The sequence below is a fragment of the Oncorhynchus nerka genome, linkage group LG22, assembly GCF_034236695.1.
Source record: "Oncorhynchus nerka isolate Pitt River linkage group LG22, Oner_Uvic_2.0, whole genome shotgun sequence".
Taxonomy (NCBI): domain Eukaryota; kingdom Metazoa; phylum Chordata; class Actinopteri; order Salmoniformes; family Salmonidae; genus Oncorhynchus; species Oncorhynchus nerka.
The window spans coordinates 37,450,424-37,467,863 of record NC_088417.1 but is presented as its reverse complement, the minus strand read 5'-3'; the positions used below and the strand labels follow the sequence as shown (position 1 = coordinate 37,467,863).

The window sequence follows — 17,440 nt, the reverse complement described above, 5'->3', positions numbered from 1 at the left end:
ACGAAAATAGAAGTTTATGAAATAAAGCTCGAGAGTAGGCAATATAGAGATTAAAAAATGCAATACCAATAAATCCAAGTGGGCATGAGGGAAGTCTATCGCAGAAAGCCAGTTACTGGCACCTGGGTTCAAACACTAGCTGGAAACAGTGGAACAAATGGATTTAAATTACATCGCAAGTGGAACCCTTTCCCATATATAGTGCACTACTATTGACCTGGGCCTGGTTTCCCAAAAGCATCTTAAAGCTAAGTTAATCTTAGAACCATATGACCTTATGCCTTAAGATGCTTTTGGGAAACTGGAGCCAGAGCCCTATAGGTCCTGGTAAAAAGTAGTGCACTAACAGTAAAGTAAATGAGCTCATTTATAGTTGGACTCAGCATCTGAATAAACAAGTTAATATATGTGTTTATTGTAAGGCTGTATAAACAGTGACAGAATAATTTTAAAATACCATAATATAGCATGGCTACTCAAGTTTATACAGAGTTCATACATGCATTGAAATGTCTGGAGCGTTTGTGTTGGATAGAACATAACTAAAAAGCATACTAACTACATTTCCATCAATAAATTGTTCAAACAACAAGTGCATATTGTAGCAACCTTAGCACAACACCTTGCAACTTCATCAAGCAGTTCGGACCTCTTGGCACAACGGTTAAGGTGTTGGCTTGACAGTTGATGGGTTCTAGTCCCAGTCGGGGCTACCCTCTATTCACTACAATATGATACACATACTTTATACAGGTAGATAGGTGGTAACCTTCTGCTGGGCATCTCTGTCTGACACACCTCCAGCAGTGCCTGTAAACCAGCTAGAGGGTCATCACCTGGGGACCACCACTCCTCAATGTTACTCTCCTTATCCCGGTACGTCTCCTGGTGGCGGAGCAGTGGCAGGGACGTCTGCCTGTCATCCCCTGCAGCTGGCCTTTAGTTCTTCATTCTTGTCCTTCCTCCTTAGCCACAGAAACTAACCTTCCTCTGCCAGTGGTGGAGCATAACTAAACAAACTAGATTTCCTTCAATAAAATAGTGCAAATGTGTACTATAAGTTAAACTAAAACATGTGGCAGTGTAAGTGATTTGTGGAGGCCTTTAGAGAGAATCCACAAAGACAGGGTTGAAACTCACATTTCAAATGTATTTTTAGCAATTACTTAGCAATGTTACACACAGTTCAGTTTATGCAGCATAGAGTATACGGACGCAATACATAAATCTAAAGTGCAAATACAAGTCATGCTGCATACGCCATGATCACACAGAATAGAAGAGCTTAGAAACAACAGAACAGAGGAATAGCTGACACTGGCAACAAAGAAACAATTAGTACATGTTAAATGTGTAAATGAGGTTCTCTTGCCCCCTCATGGGCATGGCATCAGAATCTCATTCAAAGTGTTGATAGCGGATTCGTAGATTACCCTGGAAAAGTGGTACACAAATAAATAATGTAATGTCATTTTGTGGTTGCTATTAGGTCATTTTTAAATATAACTTGCCATCTTACAATTCCCAACTTACGAGCACGTTTCCTTAACATTTAGGGTAAACTGCCATAACAGCTAGCTAACAACTCAAAAATACTTAATTCTTAAAAACATACAAAAAGGTAGCAGAGCCAAATGGGTCTTGGTCAAAAGTAGTGCACTACAGGATGCCATATGGGACAGACCTTACAATGTTCATTAACCTAGTCACCTCTGGATGTATCCTTCGTCCTCAGCCGTGACAGCGTAATGTTTCTGAAGCTGTCTTTGGACGGACACGGCTGTACTCTTCAGATCTGCCTTAAACCTCCCAGCTGGAACAAAGACAGGCACAATCATTACAGGCCAGCTACACTGGATACTGAGCTTCTGGCATTCATTTCAATGAAAGTGGATAATGGCACGCGCTCTGCTCCACACTGGCAAAACTCCCAGTTTAACAGCTAAAAACTTTTAGCCACGCCCTGTTAGAAACTATTCATGAATGTGAAATCATTCTTTCTTTCTTTCCTTAAACTAGAGAAATTCTCTTTATTGCAACTTATTTTACTCACTCTGTCTGACAACTGCCAGAATGTGAAGAACTGCTGCCAATCCGGTCAGACCATCAATGACCTCTGAGTCGACAGTTGAGATGATCTCTGCCAGAAAGGCTCTGAAAAAGAGAAGAGGCCACGGATTAGAAACACCAATGGAGGAGAAAAGTACAGTATATATTCCATTGCTGGAGCTCTTTGTACGACACCGTGTGGGGTTGACTGTTTGGTGTCTGTTCTTCCTCGTTATTCCTTTTTGTGTGGGAAAAAAGATATCTGTAAAAACATTTATCACAAAAAAAAAGGGAAACCAAACTGAGCCGGGTCAGTGTGAATAGTAATAGAACGCAGCAAAACACTTGGGAGTGTAGTTGGTTGTTTACCTTGTGACCGGGGGCGATTTGAGGAGAACGTTCAACAAGATGCTTGAGAGAGGAGGCAAATCCTGGACCGTCTCTGGTGTTGTGACCTCTTGAGGATGTGACATCTAAGATGGAACAGTTTTTCAGTTCCATGTTCTTTAGTCGCAACCTATCAAACATTTGGAATCACATTTTCTATCTTGGAAAAATAGTGTATCAGCCATCTTTGTTGCCTTTTGCAGGGAGTGTTGGGTCGCTGCAAGGGTGGCAGCACAGACGGTTGAAAAAACCCCGTTTAGGGGGTTGGAGCCGATGCCCGACCAAGCCTGAACCACCTGGAGGAAGTCTCCTAGAGCGGTAACAGCCAAGTGCCACAGCTACAAGAGCCAGGGGAGAAAAACAACCTTAAGTCATCTATTCACATTTGAAAGCTGAACGTGGACATATCTATCTATAGCGTATCAGAGAGGAGAGCAAAATTTTGTTGGTGATACAGTAACTGAAAAATGTCCTCTGAGAAGCTTGATATATATGGCCCCAGAGCTGCTTCTGTTGTTGGGCCAAGTAGGTATTATTTATAGACAGCCATTTAAAGTGTGACTGAAGAGACTACCTCTAAATGATCTACGTGTGTGCTTTTGATTGACACTCAAACCATCAAGGCATTTGGGACGTAAGCCATCCTCCTCACCTCCTGGCCCTCCTCGGGGTCCTTCCTCAGGCAGCGAGCCATGACCTCCAGGATCTTCTGGAAGACGTTGGTGACCACTGTGAAGATGATGGAGGACTGGTTGTCCTGGTTCTCGGGGACGTAGTTCTCCGCCACCTCCGTCAGCACAAAGAGCAGCAGAGGAACACACAGGTAGCCCTTCTCTGAGAACACAATAAAACACACACACACACATCAAATTTCCTCACAGACACAATGAAATGAGTGGCCTAGTCTAGTCAACAACTATTCTTTAGAATCTACGGTTCTTAAATGTGCCTTATAGAAATGTTGATTTACAGATTGTCGAAAATGGCATGTTTCTTAATTTAGATTCTGTAGGTCTCTATAGTAGTATATGTTAAGTATAGATATACTCACCAGAGAGGAGCACGATGGAGCACAGGTGAAGGACCTGCCCTTTGAACTCCTCGTCCCCGAGGCCCACCCGGATCACATCTCTGCTCACCGTCAGTAAACACTGCCAAACATCACCGCAACGTTAGAGCAACCTTGTCACTCCACAAAGAGGGACAGAAAAATGACTGATGTTTTTATTTTTATTGTATCAGCATAGTAATTCAGAATTTATAAAACGCAACTGTTTTTAAGAACCTGGAATACTGCCGAAAGACCAACTAAACAAACTATATTATGGGACAATAAAAAAAAGAATGAATTCAAAATTATATTTTTGTGCTAATTTGTCCTGAAAACGACGCATTGAATAAGCCACCATACCATAGTATCTTAATCTCAAGTGTTGGTGCTGGAGCTCTAGAGTTAGTGGAAGCAACAGAAGTGGGTATTAAGATAAATGAGGGGTTTATTTTCAATATCTGATCACAGCAGCAGCCTCTGGGTGACACACTTGAGAGAGTAATGGAAGAAATAACTATAGAAGCCCATTTCAAAGAATAAATGAGTCCATCTTGCTCTCTGGGAGTGAGAGGCGTACAACGGAGAGCTGACACGTGAGTGTGGACCAGAGCTGAATAACAATCTATAAAACAGACTAAGGTGGCGTCCCAAATGGCACCTTATTCCCTATGTAGTGCATTACTTTTGACCAAGACCTATAGGGCTCTGGTCAAAAGTAGTGCACGGAATAGGGTGCAATTTAGGATGAACCCTCAGTCTGTTCATAGACTGACAGCATAGGAGAGATCCATGACAAGAATTGATCTACTGATCATAATACCATAAATCTGCTCGTACATTACTAGGGCCTAATGTCCTGGCGAATACTGTAGCAGCGTAATACACATAACTATATTCTACGGCTATTCTTTTACGTCTGATATTTGATAAAAGTCTCTAATGCTATATTACTCATGTGTTAAGGTTTCCAGATAACCAAATTGTGACAACTGCTGATGTAAAAAAGGGGTTAACTAAATACATTTGATTTGATTCATGTTCCCTCTGTCTACAGGTAAAGCACGGGTGTCAAACCCAATTCCTGGAAGGCCGAGTATTTCCTGTTTTGTTTTTGCTCCTGCCTTGAATGATCAATTAAGGTAATTGATTAGTTATGAGTTCCCCTCGCCTGGCTGTCTAGGTCTTAGTACGACAAATTGAAAGAAAATAACACAACCGGCAGACATACGGCCCTCCGGGAATTGAGTTTGACACCTCCGAGGTACCGCGGAGTACTGAACACAGAATTAACGGTCTTCTGTACAAAATGATAGTGTAAACCCAGCCCTGTGATTGATACCTGCCTCCCTATCCAGAGGGTCACACGTACCTCTACTACCTGCCTGGCGAGGTCCCGCTGCTGCTCAGTGACGCCTCCCTCACTGGGGCCGACCAGGAAGGGCAGCACCCTCTCTGCCACCCACGCTGCCGTGTTCTCCACAGGGACAAGGAAATCCCTCCCCTCCGAGAACTGGGAAAGCAAGTAACGGTGGTTATAGCAAGCCCAGGTGGTTATAGCCAAAACACTGCACGGATCAGTGGTTATATCCCAAATAGTGTCTACTAGATCTGGGACGATAAACCAAAGTACCTACAGTACACTGCTCAAACCGACACTTATCGAGGACATTTAGCTGATATTGTTAGTAGCCTATACTTGACTAGAGATATGTGATGTTTGAAATGAAATAAAAGTCTGCTAATATGAGTGGCTGCTAATGGGACAATTGATAGCTACAACACGCAAAGTAATAGTAGCTTTAAGGGTAGTAATAAAAATAAAAAACAGATGCACATTAGTGTTATAAAGTTATCTATTTATTGCTAGCATAATAAGTCAGTTTATCATGGGCAATACTGTACACAGATTGGTTCCAAAGCGGAGGCATTGTAGGCAATGGGACTCACTTTGTGCTGTAGATGGGCACTGAGACGTGCGTGAAGGGCAAATGCTCTTAGCGCCGTTTCTGCTCTGGGGACATCCGCCTGGGCCTCAGAAGAGCTCAGATGGGATAACAGCACTGACTGAGAAGGAAAACATGACACAGGATACCACCTCTGTTCATACCCACTCACCGCACATATAACCAATCTATAGAACTGTGTAATTATATTGTCTACTCTACCTTCCAGGCCCCGAGGGCTTTGTGCAGCTGTTTGAGCTGGCCCTGCCTGAAGGGCAGGATGCAGTCCCGCGTGGAGGTACGACTGACCAGGTACTCCAGGTAATCTAGCCCCAGGTCTGGCTTGGCCTCCACAGTCTCCTGGATGCGCACTTTCCGACTGGTGTTCCCTTTGCCCTGTGGAGGAGAAGGGGGAGCAGAGAGGTGAGGTAATGTCCAAGGATGTCATGATTACATCTCAGTACACTACTATAAAGAGCATTAAGGCAAAACAAATTGAAGACAAACCTCTTTGTTTACTCAGAATAAAGTTAGTAAGATTTATTACTTGGTAGATGCATCCCTCCTTTCTGAATTACAATGCCTAATAAAATATCCCAAGGAGCCGCCGAGGGTCTCTCTGAGGCATCCCTATTCATCTGTGTCTGTATCTCAAATGGCACCCTTTCCCTATATAGTGCACTACTTTAGACCAGAGAACCTATGGACCCTGGTCAAAAGTAGGTCAAAATATAGAGAATAGGGTGCCATTTGTGACACAACCTCTGTGCGTGTTGCTTTACAGCGGGGGTGGGTAAGGCATCAGTGAGCCAGTCTGTGATGAGCTCCAGGACGTGTGCAGCCTGGCCCCAGCTACACAGGCACTCGATGATCTGACTGTACTGGGACACCTTGGCCCCCGCCTCCAGCCTCTTCAGCCTGGACAGCACCCCACAGCTGGAACACAGGGACCAGAGAGACAGGGTTAACACAGACAGACACAGAGAGAGCCTGAAGAGGCCAAAAAGGACGACAAGTTAGCAGGACCCCCACAGACCTGAAACTGGGGACAGAAGCTGGGGGCAGTAGGGAGGCCAGTTGGATGAGGGGAACTGTGGAACGCTCCTCCTGAAAGAGAGAGAAACAAGGTGAGGACATCTTAAATGGATGGGGAAGATATCTGGGGTGCGTACCAATAATCTTACCTTCTTCCTTTAAGTGCGAACTCGTTCACTACTCCCCACACATTTAAAAGCATTGGACTGGTGTTGGCATGGGCTAGAGGGCATTTTCATAAACCAGTCATTTCCTTTCAAATCTATGAAGGGAAGTGAACAAGAGTTCACTTAGGAGAGATTATTGGGAAAACAACCGAAGTTGTGACTGCCACAGGGTAAACTCCAGTCCATCTCACACCTGGAAGACATTGAAGTACTTGGGCGCAACGGAGCCAAACTTGGCAGTGGTGTACTGGAGGGCGTCCTTGTTGAGCTCCAGGGCTTTCCGGATGCTCCTCCACAAGATCACCACCACCTCCAGCAGACTGGCCATGGACGCCGTGTCCTTGACCGACAGGACATGGTCCAGAACCTGCAAGGAACTTTGTTTTAAATCTGGGATTTCAAATACAACAAAGTGGTCATCATGCAACTTGTTGTGGTAAACTACTGAGCAATGGGGCTGGAGAAATATAGAGTCCAGTAGGTACTTGCCCTCAAACCACAAATAGGAAAACACCAAGGAGGCTGGGATGCCAAAATATGCTTAAATAAATACCATGCTCGAAAGAATACAAAATGCCTATTTATTTTTTTTTGCACTTACCTTTTGAGCATGGCATTCAATGAAGTATATTGTAGCACAGCCTCCTTGTTTCTTTCTCACGGTTCGAGAACTACTGAACTCTTAGGAAATGTTCTCTCTCGCACCGGCCACTATTCATTCTAGCCTGAGCGCAAACCCTCATACTAGCTTTCTATGCTGGAGACAAGTAAACACTTAAATTCATAGACAGAGCTACGGATGCAAGGACTGACCATCCAGTACACCAGAGAGACCGATCAAAATGATAGTTTTTACCATATCTTGAAGCTGGAAAGTGTTTGTTTAGAACTACATTTCCAAACAATTGAGTAAAACAAGATTATACGTTGGGTTATGTGATGGGGTACGACAGGAATGAGCGGAGGCATTTAGCTGAAGGGGTGGGATGTACTCATTTTATATTACAATTTTAATGATGGAAAAAAAATCTTGATTATCGTAGATGCATTCCATTGACAAACAACAATTTCCTTAGTCTTGTAAGTGAGCTGACATTCAGTGCGACAAAAAGCAGTCTTACACTTGTGTTCTCCTTGTTTGATTTTGTCTCATTCAGGTCTTCAGTCTGGATGCAGGCGTTCAAACACTGGCGGATTATCAGCATCAGCTTGACTGGGACACAAGCGGTACAGTGAAACAGACTTTCATTCAGGGATTTCTAACAACTTGCATAACATCTGCTACATACTGTAGCTGAAGGCCAAGCTGACCTATATTAGTGAGGGCTGTGTAGGAGCTACTGTATGTAACTGCAGGCTAAACTCACCTATGTTAGTGGGGGCTGTGTAGATGTGTGCATACTGGTAGAAAGTCCTAGCTGCCTTGGGGTTCATCTGAATCAGAGTGACGCAGCGCTCGCACCACACCTCCACTGATTGGTTGACGGGGAAGAAGGAATTGAAGAGGAGGTTGACGATGCGCTTGGAGACAGGCTGCGAGTCGACGGCCAGACGGGCTAGCAGGTGTTCCATGGAGGACACCTTCCAGAACTGGAGAGAGGAGGGGTACGGCAGGGTGAGCATCACAAATCATGTCTGACAGTACTACTGAGATAAGCGGGGAATCAAAAACCTTTCTCCCAACACAAACAGAAATAACTACAGTGTATTTCCTGACAAAATGACAACAATGAAGAAATATACATTTAGTATAATGTATAGTTGTACTTTGAATATCGTCATTGTTGTCTTTTTGTTAGGTAATACGTTGTGGTTTTGCACAAAACAGAAATACACGCAAGCGGTATTTTTACCTTGGCGGCTCGGACTGCTTTGATCTTGAGCAGCATGTTGAGGAAGGCCACGCGTACTTTCTCCGAGGTGTCATGGAGGCTGTTCTTCAGAGCTGGCAGCAGCTGCTCCAGCAACTGGTGACTGTGGCCATTGTCCAGCACGATGGTCAAACACTGGAGAGAAGATTTCATTGTAATCCATAATAACAACACAGAACCGCAGTGATGACTAGAGGGGGGTCAGAGTTCATATAGGTCTGCATCCCAAATGGCACCCTATACAGGGCACTGCTTTTGACCAGAGCCTTAAGGACCTGTCAAATTAGTGCACTATACAGGGAATAGGGTGCCATTTTGGACGTGGCCATAATGTTCTAATATATGTCGTGTTTTATTGTATTCAATACTGTGGTAACTCACCTTGAAGACGGCGCAGCGGACATCGGGGGAGGTGGTATCATTGGCCAGCTCTACCACAAGCTTCTTGAGGAAGTCGGTGATGACAGTGGGGGGGATGACCTCCCAGCACTTGGCCAGGATCTTACAGACCCCGAGGGTGGCTGTGGAGCGCACCAGAGGCTGAGGGTCCTCTAGCAGGCACTGACATGTTATAAACCGACACACAGGAACAAACAGGTGAGAGCTTTCGAATATTAAGCAGACATCACTTATTAAACAGGAACACACTGTACACATGCAGATAAAAGACTCATACAGAAACATTCTGTGTTTCATAATTCCAAATTGTCGTATTTACATTTAAGTAATTTAGCAGACGCTCTTATCCAGACTGACTTCAGGGTTAAGTGCCTTGCTCAAAGGCACAGACAGATTTTGCATCTTAGTCGGCTTGGGGATTTGTACCAGCAATCTTTGGGTTACTGGCCCAACGCTCTTCACTGCTAGGCTATCTGCCGCATATTAGCTCAACTTATGGCATTTCAGAGATTCACAAACATAAAACGACCACTTGGAAATTCAACGTCATAATACATTGACTTACGACCAGCGTGTCCAGTTGTTTCTGGATGGTCTCGTCCATCTTCTCACTGCTCTGGCTAGGATTGTTGATAGGGAAGGCCTCGGTGAAGAGCAGAGTGGCATTGGCCCGGACCTCAGAGTTGGCAGCCTGCAATTATAGAGAGAAGACTCCTTCATTAGTTCAACAACATCAAAAAAACACTATCCAGAAATAAAGAGAGTATGTGTATCAAGGAAAATTTGACTGTACGCTTAGCGCTCTCCAGAGAATGGGCTTGTAGAGTCTGTAAAGCATCTCATCCAACCCATGGCGGCCCTTCCGTTTGTGAAAGTAGCTCAGTATCTACACAGATGAGAGTTAAAGTGACACAGATAAAATAAACGTCAACCATTGCAGTGAATATGTAGACTTTGTGGTAAAGTAAGCCAGCTGGAGGTTTGCTGATATGATGCTAAAGCCTTATATAAAAAAAAAATAGAAAATAAATACAGGAAATTTGTGTTGGTGAAGTACTACTTTTCCTTATATTAATGATTAAAAAAAAATATATATATATATATTTATTTTTTTAAATGTAATCGATACAGTTACATATCTCAATATTATATTGATATTTGACTCAAAGTATCGATTTGTAAAAAAAAATATATATATATATATATATATATATATATATATTTTTTTTTTTTTTTTTTAAATGTAATCGATACAGTTACATATCTCAATATTATATTGATATTTGACTCAAAGTATCGATTTGTAAAAAAATATATATATATTATTTCTGAAGCAGACAGAGTGAGAAATATGTTTGAAACACACTAAGTGAAATGTTCACAGCACCCACCTGTCTGACTTTGGCATGGACGGGTGAGGTCCTGTGCAGGAGCACAGCGTGCTGCATGAAGTCCTGGATGCACGTGCTCTCTATCTGCTCCAGACAGACCCCAGAAGCCTTCTTCCAGGCCCGGCAGTAGATCTCAGCTATGTGGTCAGTTTGGGGCCTGGGAAAAATCAACAGAGTTCAACCAAGCAGTCAAAAAACAGGTATATCATCATGAATTGAATTGGAGAAAACCATTGCCTCCTGACAGCTACTCTTGAATAAGTAAACCTTGACCGAGCCAGAACGTCCCATCTCCTGTTTCTGTAGCGGGAGGCAGCTTGATGTGCAAGTACACCTCCTGGACAGGACACTAAGTCTGTCATGGGGCCTTACCCAAAATGCTGAGTGCCAAGCTGAAAGGCATCGGGTCCCATTTTTGTTAAGTCTTTGGTATGACTCGACCGGGGATCGAACCCCCAACCTCCCAGACATTATAACAAGGACACTTAGTTTCCTATTAAGGTACTACAAATGCAAACACTTACTTTGCAAAGTAAGGTAGCTGGTTTTTGATGGTTCCATGGATCATCCGGATGAAGTTGACATTCCAGCTAAAGAGGAAGACCATCAGACGCTTCCCCTGTCAACGAAAGTCATGTTATCGGAACGACAATGTGAGCATGATAGCATAGCATAAGATCTCACACACACCAGACCCGGGTTTCAAATACGTGGGGGAAAAAATATATATAAAAACATTCAGCTTTTTCTTTTGTCTGGAGTTCCAGGTGGTCAGGGTTTGCAGTTGTGGGACTTTACTTTCGGTTTATTAAGCTAGGCAAGCTCAAACGGGCAGAGAAAATATTTGAAATTCAATCCATTTTTAAGTATTAAAAAAAAAAAAAGTTCCGACACCCCCCCCCCCCCCCAATAATAAGACATGCTTACATCTTCATTTTTAATGTGATTGACACTGAGGAAGCACTGTAGCAGCAGATCGATCAGCTCCTTGCTGCACTCCGACGCAAAGTCCACAGTGAACAGCACTTCATGGAAACCCCAAAGCCGTTGGATCTCAGCCCCCTGAGAACGTGCACACAACGCAGCGACAACATTCAGCAAACCAAATACAAAAACGGGTCAATGCAGACGCCAAAAGGTGCCAAGATGAGACAAAAGGTTAGTACAGAGATATTCTTCCCCCAGATAACCAGAGACCCATACTGGAGAACAGCCTAAAATGCAGATACTGCCTGCAAGGAATCCATCTCACTAGGTCAGAAACAAGAGGATCACAAATCATAAAATCACTCCAATGCAAACAGCCACCTCTCTGATACACTAGTGTAGAAGAAGACTTCAGTTCTGACAGAGATAAAATGAAGAGCACATACTGTCTTTCAAACTAATTCTTCAGTTGATCCCTGAATGAGAGTACCGGGTGATTAGAGAGCACTCGTCTGTTGTCGAGACCAGGGAGTGGAGAGAAAAAATATTTTTGACTCAGGCTCCTTATGGAGATGATTAGGGATATAGGGGGCTTCACAAAACACAGAGGAGGAGGAGAGACAATCAGATGGGGTGCACAAGATAAAAAGCAAGCACATGGAAGATTAAAAAAAAAAAAAAAGTAAACATGTACCCAGGATTTTTCCTGCATAGAAAACTCTTGGGTGGGCTGCCTAAGTGTTTTTTTTAGGGCCACCTATGTCCAAATTGCCTCTGGAAGCAGCCACACACAAGCCTAAGATCACCATGCACAACTGCCATTGGACTCTGGAGCAGTGGAAACACGTTCTCTGGAGTGATGAATCACACTTCACCATCTGGCAGTCTGACAGGCGAATCTGGGTTTGATGGATGCCAGGACAACGCTAGCTGCCCCAACGCATAGTGCCAACTATAAAGTTTGGTGGAGGAGGAAATGGTCTGGGGCTGTTTTTCGTGGTTCGGACTAGGCCCCTTAGTTCCAATGTAGGGGAATCTTAATGCTACAGCATACAATGACATTCTAGACAATTCTGTGCTTCCAACTTTGTGGCAAACGTTTGGGGAAAGCCCTTTCCCAAACTGGCCTGCACAGAGCCCTGACCTCAACCCCATTGAACACCCTTGGGATGAATTGGAATGCCGACTGCGAGCCAGGCCTAGTCGCATAACATCAGTCCCCGACCTCACTAATGCTCGTGGCTGAACGGAAGCAAGTCGCCACAGAAACGTTCCAACATCTAGTGGAAAGCCTTCCCAGAAGAGTGGAGGCTGTTATAGCAGCAAAGGGGGAGCAACTCCATATTAATGCCCATGATTTTGGAATTAGATGTTCAACGAGCTGGTGTCCACATACTTTTGGTAATGTAGTGTTTTTAGAAAAGATAATGAACCTAATATATATATATATATAATTTTTTAAACAAGATCACCGTTGATAACTAACAATCACCAAAATAAAAGCTAGACAGTCAGAGAGAAACAAATTCCCAAAATTATGCATTCAGGAGTATTTTGGTCATGGCATGTGGCCCCAATTGATTTTGGTATAATGTTTGTCACTTAGACAGCATAACCCATGGCAAAATGTGTAGAACTGCAGGAAATGAGCCTCAAAATTGCGACATTTTTATCTCCACCACACGGCCAAATGTGTAGAATTACAGGAAATTAGCTTTGAAACAATTTTGTCATTACGGGCCAACAGGAGGGCCTCTAAAATGTCCGGTCGGAGACCACATCATTGGACACATCCATAGCCACACCCGCATCACACACACCAGAAAAAACCCTGGTAGCCTATAATTTTCTATTTCCCACCAGAATAACTGAAAGCAAGTCCAGAAAGCTCGCTAGAGAAAAAGGACGACTGACAGAGAGCAAAACAGAAAAGCAACAATAGGCCATGTTGGTGCTAAAGGGTACGTACTGGTTTCTTCAGTATGAGGGTCTTCTCCAGGCTTCCAAGGAAGGCTGTGCGGCCCAGTTCTTCTTTACCAAGGAGGCCTTTCTTCCACCAAGCCTCGCACAGACTGTGGATAGCCTGCCGCAGAGGCATCTCAGAGGCAGGAAGGTAAGGCAGGACACCTGGGGTTGTTGGACAGAGACAGACTGAAGGGTTGGGGTACTTAAAATAGTCTGGCTGACACCTAACTCAAAGTCCTCCTGACTTCAGTCTGGAAAGGCTCTTTTGATGTTGTCAGCATGGTGTCGATAACTGCTTTTTTACCGATTGGTTCTCCTCTGTGTCTTTCTCACTCAAACACACACACGGACAGCCACACAGCCCCCGAGCGCCGCCAAAGCTCAGCCAGAAATAAGTACAACTCTGCACAAATACTGCATCTACAAAGGCCTCCTGTCCAGACCAGTGTGTCAGCTCTCCCTCACTGACCATGTGAGTCGTGTTAACCAGGCTCCGTAAAACATGTATTTTCAAACGCTTTGAGATTCTTTCTATACTAAAAAAAAAGCACTATAGAAATGAAATCATTTATTCTTATTACTATAAAACAAGGATAGAGTTCACACTAAAAAAATAAAATAAAAACTCACCATTTAATATGTTGCCACACTCTAAGAGATAATTGTAGGTGTCGCCATCCTTAATGACGTCCACAGAAGCTGTGACCACTAGAGTCACTCCCTCAAGGACAGACATGGTGAGTGTCTAAATAACGAAATAGATTACTGTTAAGGGAATTTTGATCAATGATGACTAATTATGTATACATTTCAATCAGGACTGACGAATCCGAATACAATTATGTTACTGTATATGTACTAATCAAAATACTAAATGTTACTGTATATGTATGAATTTTCTTATCTGATCCCAGTACTGAAGTGAATGTGGTCAAGAGTTTAGTAACAATGACAGTCTGTTCATTGGTACAAATGAATCAGACTGGCTAGAATGCTTATCTACACAAGAAAACCTTGACTCGTAAATTATATTAAATTGGTAGGGAGACGGATGTGGGAAGGCTTGAGACACAGCCTTGGTACTGGAACGGAGGTGTGTGAACGTGGGCAAAAGTTGGAACAATGACGGTCTGTTACTTGTACAAATGAATTAACTATCTCCAGATGGCAGGGACGGACTATCTCCAGACTGTCTAGAATGCTTATCTACACTGACTGACCTTGGCTCTAGGCGAGGAGGGAAGGCTTGAGATCTATAGAGCCTTTCTACCAAGAAGAGACTGAACATTTAGAAAACGCTGACGTCATTTTCAGTTTATAACCTGTGGTAAAATGTGTATGAACTCAGTACTGAGGCTGTTACTTGACTTTTAAGACCGGGGCTCTGTCCATTCTTATAAAATAAGGGTCATACAAATTCTTATGAATTGACAGAGTGTTTAATTTTGATTGGGAATTAAAACAGAGGAATTAAATTCCTTCAACAATTACCACCTCTCAATCAAGGAATTAGTAGACAACTGAACGCTGACATCAGATGTAGGAGATGAAGTCAGAGCAAGAATTAAACAACTGTTGTCAAGCCCAGTGTGGAAAAATATAGAAGAGAGGGAGAGTGGTCAGGATGTGGAATTGTCATGCGACTACGGTTCTCCATGGCAGAAAAACAAGGCAGACTAAACTCTGGTCGAACCTTCTTTATGTCAAATAGTGTGCACTATAGCTTGGGAAAACAAACAATTGACTTTAGGTGACAACATAACACATTTTTCTTCCAACATTAGGACTGTATCCCTTAAATGTAGTATTGTGACAACTCTACTCACCCGGTCTGGGGACACCACCTCCATGTCATTGTCCTGCTTGTCCTCCTCTAAGCCAGCATCCCAGTGCTCTGGTGCGAAGGCTGCCAGCTGGTCACAAAGTAGTGTGACTAGTCGGGCCCACAGTGCCTCTCTCTGGCCCTTTGGCAGCTCCTGCAGGACCTCATCGAGGTCAAAGGGCTCAGCAGTGTCCTTCTGTTTTTGACAAACGGTTGCCCTCTTGTTGTCAGGGGGTTTAAATCTTATTTCCTGTAATTCTGTACAGTTTGCCATGGCTAATGTGTGTGTATTCATGTGATATGAGTGATTCAAACATTACAACAAAATATATGGGCTAAAAAACATTTGCATTTCTGAAAGGTGAAAAAAGCTAAGGTAGGCAATGACTGACATGACAAAAGGAAAACTGATGATACATTAGATACCCAATTTCGAAATTGCACCTAGTGCATTCTACTATTACCACTTAAGAGTAAGTTGAAAGCCTGACTGTTTATTTATTATTATAAAGCTTGGGAACCACTCCTATTCCTATTTGAAGTTTTGCAAAAACAACATTGTAGGTAATGTTACTCACATGGAGTTTAGTGAAAATGAGAAATTCCCCCACATTGTCTTTGCAGATGGAGTCTAAAAATGCCTCTCGCTTAGACATGTTTAGCCAGTACTGTGAAATAAGAAGTAAAATATCTCGTTAAATCTGAATAACAATGTTAGCTAACAAACCGAATTTGCTTCGTGTTTCCGTTTTAAGGACAAAAAGAAATCTAGAGTACATCAGCATATCATAAACCACTAGCTAAATTAATGTTAAATACATACCAATGTCGTATGCCGTTCTTATAAATTATCAACTATTTTCTTATTATATTCGCAGCTTCCCCGCGCAAATTTTGATTTGACAACGTCCAGAGCCACGTGACACACTGTTGTGAAGTCTCCAGAGACGGAAGAGGAAGCGAGACATCCCACTCCCTCATTTTTAATAGAAGTCAATTATCTAAGAAGACCAGAGACCATCGCATTGGTGTCTATGGGAGAGCCACCCCCTTAAATAACCCGGAACAGATCCTTTTTTATTTTTTGTCCAATGGTAAACAGCCTGAGTGAACTATCTTCATTCATCCACCATCTTATATACCTCGTTCCCCAACATCACGATACATCCGAAGCAGACCAGGGGTTGGAAAGTCAATGAGAGAAGTGAACAATTCTTCCTGAGTTTACGTTTTAATCATTTAGCAGACACTTATCCAGAGCGATTTACAGATGCAATTAGGGTTAAGTTCCTTGCCCAAGGGCACATCGACAGATTTTTCAACTATTTAGCTCGGGGATTACTTACGGTTACTGGCTACTTGCCGCCCATGAACTATATTGCTTGTGGTTACCCGCAACAGCTCAGGGAACCTGGGCACCTGGAGCAGGTAATAATAACGTCAACACTTGCTAAAGTGGGCCCTAACAGTAAGCCACCCCATTATCAGTGCCTCCCCTCTCTGGCCAGGCAGAGCCCATAAGTGGGGTCTGAAGGGCTGGGTAGGTCTGCCTTGGGGTCTGAAGCCATAGTGAGGAGGGCGTTCGTTTTTCGATGTATGAAGGTACAACCTAGATTTGAGCCAATGTCGTAAGTAGCTGAACATGTTATTACTCCAAAACTCCTGAATGTGACAAACAAGCACAAGCGCAGTTCGATGAGGTGTTTCTGCGCATGAGCTTAGCTCTCGAGGCATTTTCATACTAAACCATCTTTGACTGTATAGCCTACTTTATTTAAGCAGTATTTTTGTGTGTGGAGCAAGGCTACTTATGTGATTGATTTTGGTGTAATAACTAATTTACCGCCTGGTGATGTCACCAGGCAGGCCAAAACTCAATCGCACCAAAACAGTCTGGAATGTCAGGCAATTTATTTAAACAGCTCTTACACTAAAAGGGCGTGATCATCATTTTGACAATTTCAGTTTTATTTCAACCTTATACAGAAAATAAAGATTGACTGCTCTGGGCCGGGCCTTTAAAGTAATCTGTAAACACACACACATTGTGTTAGTGTCTCTCTCATTTGTATTGGTTATTTTTCAATGATAAAGTAACACAATAGTAAATAATTATAAATGAAAAGAACCACTAGATGGAGCTTATGTACAGCAAAACAAGGACCTAGTTAGATACATACTCCCAGACATAAAGTCTCACCAAGGCTTACAATGTATTTAGGACCAGTCAAATTTTCACAGGGATATCTAGTCATTACACATAACTTTAAATTAACTTTAAAAAAAAAATATTAAAGAGAAACATCTCTTTTATTATTCAAAACAAACCATGAATATACTTATTCCAAATGTGAGAACTTGATTCCTTAAAATATTTAATGTACATTTGTACAGTAAGTGTGAAGGTGTTTAATGTTAAGGCACAGGACAGAT

The 17,440-nt window shown here is 42.8% G+C and overlaps 1 protein-coding gene across 2 annotated transcripts; it reads right to left on the bottom strand.

The window, feature by feature from the left end:
- Positions 1 to 387: 387 nt before the first annotated feature.
- Positions 388 to 15,985, bottom strand: LOC115105134 (condensin-2 complex subunit G2-like). Of its 2 annotated transcripts, XM_029626777.2 has the most exons (27): positions 15,831 to 15,985; positions 15,586 to 15,675; positions 15,012 to 15,203; positions 13,816 to 13,930; positions 13,190 to 13,347; positions 11,221 to 11,355; positions 10,818 to 10,912; positions 10,294 to 10,450; positions 9,696 to 9,788; positions 9,468 to 9,593; positions 8,885 to 9,064; positions 8,486 to 8,638; positions 8,000 to 8,222; positions 7,754 to 7,845; positions 6,826 to 6,999; positions 6,467 to 6,537; positions 6,213 to 6,366; positions 5,653 to 5,826; positions 5,435 to 5,551; positions 4,857 to 4,997; positions 3,488 to 3,587; positions 3,089 to 3,270; positions 2,631 to 2,774; positions 2,419 to 2,522; positions 2,054 to 2,154; positions 1,711 to 1,813; positions 388 to 1,434 (listed from the first exon to the last, which is right to left on the bottom strand). In XM_029626777.2, exons 2-27 carry the CDS (start codon positions 15,661 to 15,663, stop codon positions 1,377 to 1,379), a joined length of 3,420 nt encoding a protein of 1,139 aa, XP_029482637.1. In that variant the 5' UTR covers positions 15,664 to 15,675; positions 15,831 to 15,985; the 3' UTR covers positions 388 to 1,376. The 2 variants fall into 2 exon arrangements, with proteins under 2 accessions (XP_029482637.1, XP_029482638.1); XM_029626778.2 differs by lacking the exons at positions 13,816 to 13,930; positions 15,586 to 15,675; positions 15,831 to 15,985 and having other exon boundaries at positions 15,012 to 15,079.
- Positions 15,986 to 17,440: the final 1,455 nt, after the last annotated feature.